The sequence below is a fragment of the Arachis duranensis genome, chromosome 4 (assembly GCF_000817695.3).
Source record: "Arachis duranensis cultivar V14167 chromosome 4, aradu.V14167.gnm2.J7QH, whole genome shotgun sequence".
NCBI classification, from domain to species: domain Eukaryota; kingdom Viridiplantae; phylum Streptophyta; class Magnoliopsida; order Fabales; family Fabaceae; genus Arachis; species Arachis duranensis.
Window position 1 is genome coordinate 101,412,470 of NC_029775.3, and position 8,306 is coordinate 101,420,775.

General features: G+C 37.3%; 2 protein-coding genes across 2 annotated transcripts; both read left to right on the top strand.

Moving 5' to 3' along the window:
- The first annotated feature begins 3,058 nt into the window (after window positions 1-3,058).
- LOC107485258 (uncharacterized) lies at window positions 3,059-4,156 on the top strand. The gene is made up of 2 exons (XM_052260634.1): window positions 3,059-3,148; window positions 3,266-4,156. The coding sequence occupies exons 1-2, from the start codon at window positions 3,059-3,061 to the stop codon at window positions 4,154-4,156; spliced, it is 981 nt and encodes a 326-aa protein (XP_052116594.1).
- Window positions 4,157-7,189: 3,033 nt separating this feature from the next.
- Window positions 7,190-7,950, top strand: LOC107485257 (uncharacterized). The gene is made up of 2 exons (XM_016105771.1): window positions 7,190-7,368; window positions 7,530-7,950. Exons 1-2 carry the CDS (start codon window positions 7,190-7,192, stop codon window positions 7,948-7,950), a joined length of 600 nt encoding a protein of 199 aa, XP_015961257.1.
- The last annotated feature ends 356 nt before the right edge of the window (window positions 7,951-8,306 follow it).

Below are 8,306 nucleotides of genomic sequence, written 5' to 3' on the forward strand. Positions count from 1 at the left end.
TATTTATTTTATATAATTATAATAGTGATATTTTTCTAAATTAGTATAATTATGAATTATTCATTAAATGCTAAGTATAATATTGTTATATAATTATAATTAAGATAATTTTCTGAAATAAATTTAAAAGAGATTAGTATAATTATAATAAAGAGATTATCTTAAATTAGTATAATTATGTATCATTCATTACATACTAATTATAATATAATTATATCAATTAAAGATAATTTTTAAAAATAAATTTAAAAGAGAGAAATAGTGCAATCATTTTGAAGGGAAAATGAATTCACCAGAAAATGACACCTCACCATCATAAGTTGGGAGAAAAGCCAATTTTAGTATATTAAGTAGATAGTGTTGTATAAATTATAATAAATTATATAATATTTAAAAAGAAAATAAAATGAATAAGAAGAAAATAAAAATAAATAGAATAGATAGAAGACTACAATAAAATAAATTGAATGTGAGAGTTTTTTTGGTACATTTTATATCACATCCGTTTCAATAATAATAAAAAATAAAAATACGTCAACTTGATATCTAAGAAAAAATGATGAGATAAAATCATAATACAGTTATAAAGTAAAAGTTTAAATTAGAACATAATATTATGACACAACACATATTGAAAGTAATTTCACACTACAATATACCACAAACAGGTAAATGACTTAAATTTAAATACGAAACATTTTTTATTTATGCATACATGATAACACCATGGTCTATAAATACTTCATAGATAACATATCTTATATAGCTCCGAATTATGAGCACGAAAGTTGGAGAGTGTGGTAGTTTGTGTCCACGATCGTTGCCTTCTTGCAACGACGCCTCATATGAAGAAAAAGAATTGTTGTAAAAGCTATCAAATGAAAGAGTAATTGGTAAACGAATGATATTTTTTTCTAACATACATGGTCTTTTATAGTGGTAAAATAAAAATGGAAAGAATTAAATTTTATGTTTTTATATTAGGAATAGAATTTGATATTTATCCTAATAAAATTATTATTATTATCAATATAAATGGGTTAACAACTTGCCACTAATAAAATCATTGGATAATGAATAAGAATTAGAAGGATATCAATATAATTAAAATGAATGTAATTAAAATATTTAAAAATATTTTCGATTGATAATTAGTTTAATAATGCATTAAATATTGATTTTATATAATTATAATAAAGATATTTTCCTAAATTAATATAATCATGTATTATTCATTAAAATAATTAAAAATATTTTTGATTAATAATTGATAAGTAGTTTAATACTGCATTAAATATTGATTTTATATAATTATAATAAAGATATTTTCCTAAATTAGTATAATTATGCATTATTCATTAAATGCATTCATTTTGGAGGAAAAATGGATTTACGAGAAAATGACACCTCACTTTCATTAGTTGAGAAAAAAATCCAGTTTTAATATATATATTAAGTATATATAAAAGAGATAACTTTTAATTATATTTTTAATTTTTAAAATAAAAATATAAAAAAAACGTATATATCACATTTGAATTCTGCTAGGGAATCAAGAGAGATATAGCCAACAATAAGCCAACAAAAATTTATTAATTGTCATTAATTAATGATTATTTAAATTTTAATTTTTAAAAGATACAAAATTAATGATTATTAATTACCTCTTCTTACTCTAATTTACCTTTTACTATTTATCATGCAAATTCTAATTTCTCTTTCTAAAAAAATCGTCAAAACTTAAAAAAAATACTAAAATATAAGATAAAAAATCATCTAAATCTTAAAAAAAATATACAAAACATAAGAAAAAGAAACATTCAAAACTAATAAAAAAGAATCATCCAAATTCTAAGAAAAAAAACATACAAAACATAAGAAAAAAAATTATCCAAAACTAATAAAAAGAATCCTCCAAATCCTAATAAGAGTTACAGAAAACCTCATCATTAGACACTCATAATAATAATACCATTACAGAAACATCCAATCAAATGAAAAAAAATTATCCACTTAGTATACAAAAAAATATTCACACAAAACTAACCAAATGCAATTCACTTGCATAGAAAAAAAAAATCTGAAACAGAAGAAGAGTGAATTATTGCACCATTTTTGGGAAGCACTTGCACCACAATCAATCGCAGCACCACTAATGACGTTAACGACCGAGAGTAACCAACAAGGGAGCGCCGTGAGAATCCCTTGGATGGAAAAGGTTGGTGCTTGCTGTTTGGATGAGAGCAAAGGATTTATTGAGGGTTGACGAGAGGGAGAGTGAGTGAAGACTAAGAAAGTATCCCGTGATTCTCGTCGAGAGTGAAGGAATGTATCCCTTCAAACCGTTAATACCCATTAATAAAAAAATTTAAATTATAAATAAATAAAATTAAATAAGATAATTATAAATAATTGAATTGTTTAATTTTTGACTGGTTAGGAATTAGTTTTGGTCCGGCCATAATAAATCCAATATCATAAATCGGTTTTACTATTCATAACTCGGCATTATTCACGTCATTCCTCAGAAAATTAGTGTTACAGTTCGGCATTACAGTCATTAACTCGGCATTGCAGCCATTAATCGACAATCAATATCATTTATTGAAAAGTGACGTTACAGATCAGCTCAACGGACTGCTTCACAAATGCGAAACGTCCAACCTGACGTTTACCCTTATTATTGCTCTTTAATACAGACAATAAAACAGGAACATAACCGATTTATACACTATCACCTATAAAAAGGTATGATCTTCTATTTTAAGGATACATTGAATTCTCAATACTAACTTAAGCTTTGAAGTGCCTTTGTAGGTACACTCCCCCCTGTTTCTTGCTCAAAGCTCTATGCGATTGGATAACCTCTTGGAGTAAAAGCTTGGATTATCATAAGGCTAAAAGGTCGGCACCGAAGGAAACAGCTCGGCGTCGACTCCTAGAGACTGAGCTCTCTCTCCAGGTATCTATACAAGAACAATTGGCGCCCACCGTGGGGCCGAAAATATAATCCTCTTTCTCTCTATATTATCGGCCTCGAGGTTCCCATTTTGAAGTCATGGCTGAACAACCTCCACCCTCGCCATCCGAATTGCTCCGGATGGTGACCGAGTTGCGGCAAGTCGTGGCTGAGGAGAACCAAAGAATGGCAAATCAAATCGCCAACTTGAATAACACTCGAACCGAAAATAATGACCGACAAGAACGGACAGAAGAAGCCGAGCAGTAGTCAGGGCCAACACATGTCTCAGACACTGCTCGACAGGAAGGGGAGCAGCCCGAACATAATGAGGACACTCAGAAAAACATCGAAAATGACGATCAGGAAAGCTCCCCTGGACCATTCATGGCAGAGGTGATGAACTTCGTGCTGCCTCGAAGATTTACTCTGCCGACCACCCTAACTCCCTATGATGGGTTAGGTGATCCGAAGAAATACATCAAAAAGTTCACCTCCATAATGATAGTAAATGGTGCATCTGATAAAGTTTTATGTTGTTGTTTTCCATCTTATTTAGACGGTCCTGCACTTGATTGGTTTTGTTCTTTACCTGCAGGTTCCATTTCTCGATTCCGAGACATATCAAAACCCTTTGAAGAGCACTTTGCTGGATCCGCCATCTACCTCCACGACTCCGATTACCTGAACACAGTCAAGCAAGGCCAGCATGAAAGCCTCAAGAACTACATGACGTGCTTCACAAAGATTGCCATAAGCATACCCGACCTCCACCCCGAGGTAGAACTACACGCCATAAAAAGTGGATTAAGACCAGGAAAATTCCAGGAAACTATTGCTGTGGCCAAACCAAAAACTATGGCCGAATTCCGTGAAAAAGCTAAAGGACAGATTGACATCGAAGAAATCCGACAAGCTCGGAAAATAGAAAAGCCTCACTATAAAGATGACGACAAGTCACGGGACAGCAAGAAGAATTTCAAACCAATCCCACGATATGAGACCTACACCAAATTCAACACCAAGAGTGATGACATCATCAAGGAGATCTTGAATTCGAAGTTAATCAAGCCACCACGGAAAGCTGGCAATTACCCAGATTCAAAGGGCACTGACCAATCAAAAAACTGCTCTTTCCACCAGAAGCACGGACACAATACCGACGACTGCGTCATCGCCAAAGACCTGTTAGAGTGATTAGCTCGGCAAGGTCATCTGGACAAATTCATCAGCGGCCACATGCAGCGGCGAGCACCTCCTCCAGGAGAACAAAGCTCGGCTACACAACATAACCGAGATAGAGACCGACCAAATAATAACCATCCTGAACTACCATCACGTACAATTAACTGCATTTCTGGAGGTTTTGCAGGTGGAGGAGCCACAAGTTCGGCAAGGAAAAGATCCTACCGAGATATCCTTTCCATCAACGCCGATCAAAGTCAACAACAGTCGCCGCCTACATCTCCACAGATAACATTCCAGACAGCCGATCATGACAACAGCGTAGCAAATCTGGATGATCCCGTCGTAATCTCCCTACAACTCGGAGATCTCCAAATTAAAAGGGTGTTGCTCGACCCAGGCAGCAGCGCCGACGTTCTCTTTTACTCGACTTTCCAGAAAATGAAACTGAGCGATAACATCATCCGACCTTCCACTGGTGACTTGGTAGGATTCTCAGGTGAGCGAGTCCCGGTTATGGGCTCTGTGTGGTTACAAACCACACTCAGTAAGTTTCCTTCGTCAAAAACTTCAGACATTCAATACTTAGTTGTTGATTGCTTCAGTCCCTATAATATTATACTTGGCCGACCTTTCTTAAATAGGTTCGGCGCTATAGTATCTACAATTCATCTTTGTGTTAAGTTCCCTTTGTAGGACAACACAATCGCAACCATTCATAGTGATGCTCGAGAGGCCAGGGAGTGCTACAACAATAGTCTCAAAAGACCTCACCGTAACACAAAAGCCCAGGTCCACAATATCGGCAACACAAACAACCAACACATGCTGGCCGACCTTGATCCTAGAGCAGGAACACTGGAAAGGCCGACTCCAACAGAAGACCTAGATAAAATCTACTTCACAGAAAACACGGATAAGTTCACATACGTCGGCTCAACATTATCTTCAGAAGAAAAATCTTCATTCCGAGCATTCTTACAACAAAATGCCGACATGTTTGCGTGGACCCCAGCTGATATGTCAGGCATCGATCCATCCATCATATCACACAAGTTAGCATTAGATCCATCTATCCGACCTGTAGCACAGAAAAAGAGAAATCTCGGGCACGACCGAAAGCAAGCTTTCCTAGAAGAAACCAAGAAGCTCATCAACGCGGGCTTCATCCGAGAAATCAGATTCACAACATGGCTGGCAAACGTCGTCATGGTTAAAAAACATAATGTGGTTATGTTAAAAAATAAAATGGTAAATGGCGCATGTGTGTTGATTTCACCGATCTCAACAAAGCATGCCCCAAAGATTCATACCCTTTACCCTCTATTGATTGTTTACTTGATAATGCCTCTAGTTTTGAAAAACCCAGCTTCATGGATGCCTATTCTGGTTATAACCAGATCCAAATGCACCCATTCGACCAAAATAAGACAGCCTTTATTACTGAATTTGGAAACTATTGTTATAAAGTCATGCCATTTAGCCTTAAGAATGCAGGTGCGACATATCAGCGTCTGATGGACAAAGTCTTCACCAAACAACTCGGCAGGAATATCGAAGTCTACGTAGACGATATGGTCGCCAAAACAAAGATCGGCAATAACCACCTTGACGACCTCACAGAAATCTTCGGACAGCTAAGAAAATACAATATGCGGCTAAATCCCGAAAAGTGCGCATTTGGGGTTCAAAGTGGTAAATTCCTCGGCTTGATGCTCACTAGCCGAGGTATTGAGGCTAATCTTGAGAAATGCCGAGCTATTTTAGAGATGACAAGCCCACAAACCATCAAGGAATTCCAGCGGTTAACAGGGAGACTTGCTGCACTTTCTCGATTCTTACCTTGCCTAGCTTCTAAATCTTCCTGTTTTTTCCAAACTTTTAAAAAAAAAAAAGCTTTCCAATGGACTGATGAATGTGAACAAGCATTTACAACTTTAAAAGAAAATCTTTCAAAACCACCAATTTTACACACACCTCTGCAAGGGGAGCCACTATTCTTATATTTGTCTATCACTAACTAGGCTATAAGCTCTGCTCTTGTTGAAGAAAGGGAGAAGAAACAGTTCCCAATCTATTTCACCAGCAAGACCTTACAGAACGCCGAGCTTCGTTACCCGAGCATTGAGAAGCTGGCACTCGTGCTTGTCTTCTCAGCCAGAAGACTCCAACCATACTTTCAGAGCCATGAAATCCATGTTAGAACAGATCAACATTTGCGACAAGTGCCGCAGAAGTCTGAACTGGCTGGCCGACTAGTCAAATGGTCGGTGGAACTATCGGAATTCGATATCAAGTACGAAGGCCGAGCATCCATCAAATCACAGTTTTTGGCCGACTTTATCGCCGACTTCTCAGTACCAAATATAACTGAAAATTACATCGAATGGTCTTTATACGTCGATGGGTCCTCCAACCCACACGGGTGTGGCGCAGGTATTATACTTGATGATGGCCACAGCAATGTCATCGAACATTCCCTCAACTTCTCATTTAAAGCGAGCAACAATCAAAGTGAGTATGAAGCATTAATTGCCGGCCTTAGACTCGCTGCCGACCTTAACATCACCGAACTTAAGGTATATTACGACTCCTTACTTGTCGTCCAACAGGTAAACAACCTATACCAAGTAAAAGACCCCTTGCTCTCTAAATACCTGGATGTCGTACACAATTTACTTTCAAAATTTACCAAATATGAAATACAGCACATACCAAGGGAGAGCAATGGCCGAGCTGACATTCTGTCTAAGCTCGCCAGTACTCAACCAAATAGGTCATCGCTTTATCAGTCAACACTACTCAATCCAAGCATTGAACTAACACATGTCTTAAGTGTAACACAGGAAGCAGATTGGAGATCCTCATACATATAGTATCTCCAGACAGGGGTCTTGCCAGGTGACGTCGAAAATACTCGTCATTTCCACCGACAAGCCTCCTTTTTTACAATATATAATAATTGCCTATATCGACGGGGATTCTCCCGTCCATTACTATAATGTCTTTGCAGAATAGAGGTCGAGCTTGCACTTACTGAGGCACATGAAGAGATCTGTGGTACACACCTCGGAGCCCGAAGTCTTTATTCAAAAATCCTCAGAGCTGGATTATATTGGCCGACAATACGACAAGATTGTTAGGCAAAAGTCAAAAGCTGTAACAACTGCCAAAAACACAGTCCGATTACACATCTCCCAGCCGAACTCCTACACTGTTCCGAGGTTAGTTGGCCATTCAACCAATGGGGCATAGACATCCTCGGACCCTTTCCAACAGCAGCAGGTCAAAACTTGAAAATCAAACACCACTTCTCATCAGTCGAGCACCCACAAACAAACGGGTTAGCTGAAGTCGCAAATAAAGTAATATTACATGCTCTAAGAAAGAAACTAGATGATGCAAAGGGCCTCTGGGCCGAGCTTATCCCGGAGATCACATGGGGATACAATACAACAATTCACTCAACCACAAAGGAAACACCTTTCCGCTTGGTCTATGGCTCAGACGCAATGATACCTGTGGAGATCTCCCAATCCTCACTACGCACAGAATTGACCGACCTAACTACACAAGACATAGCTCGGCAAACCGAACTTGATCTCATTGAAGAACTCCGATCATCCGCAGCAATCAAATATTTAGCAATGCAACAGCACATTGCCCGTAGATATAACCAAAGACTTCAACCAAGATCTTTCCAAGTCCACGACCTTGTACTCAGAAAAACAGCACAAGCTAGGAAACCACCAGCACATGGCAAACTAGCAGCTAATTGGAGGGCCCTTACAGAGTCACAGAAGTAATCGGCAATGGAGCCTATCGCCTACAAACATTAGAGGGTAAAGATCTCCCTAACACTTGGAATTTATCTTCCTTAAAGTTATATTACAGCTAATACCATGGACAGGCAAGTACTCTTTTTCCTACTACCAAGATTTTTCCCACAAGGGTTTTGCTTGGAGAGGTTTTAACGAGGCTAGCCTACCTGGGCCTTTAAATTCAAAAGGTCTTACATTAATAAATTCACTTATCCAGTCAATATTATTTGCATTTTATACTTCTCAATTTGTCAAAACTCACAAAACCGATCTTAATCGGAATCCAGATAAAATCATTACATCAGACAAATATCCGATCCAACTCGGATTCCGATCATTAT

Bases quoted from the DNA above. Each gene is read 5' to 3' on its own strand.
- LOC107485258 (XM_052260634.1), top strand. From the start codon at position 3,059: ATGGCTGAACAACCTCCACCCTCGCCATCCGAATTGCTCCGGATGGTG. The intron at 3,149-3,265 runs GCAAATCAAATC...ACTGCTCGACAG, and splicing joins CTGAGGAGAACCAAAGAATG to GAAGGGGAGCAGCCCGAACA.
- LOC107485257 (XM_016105771.1), top strand. From the start codon at position 7,190: ATGAAGAGATCTGTGGTACACACCTCGGAGCCCGAAGTCTTTATTCAA. The intron at 7,369-7,529 runs GTTAGTTGGCCA...ACATGCTCTAAG, and splicing joins AACTCCTACACTGTTCCGAG to AAAGAAACTAGATGATGCAA.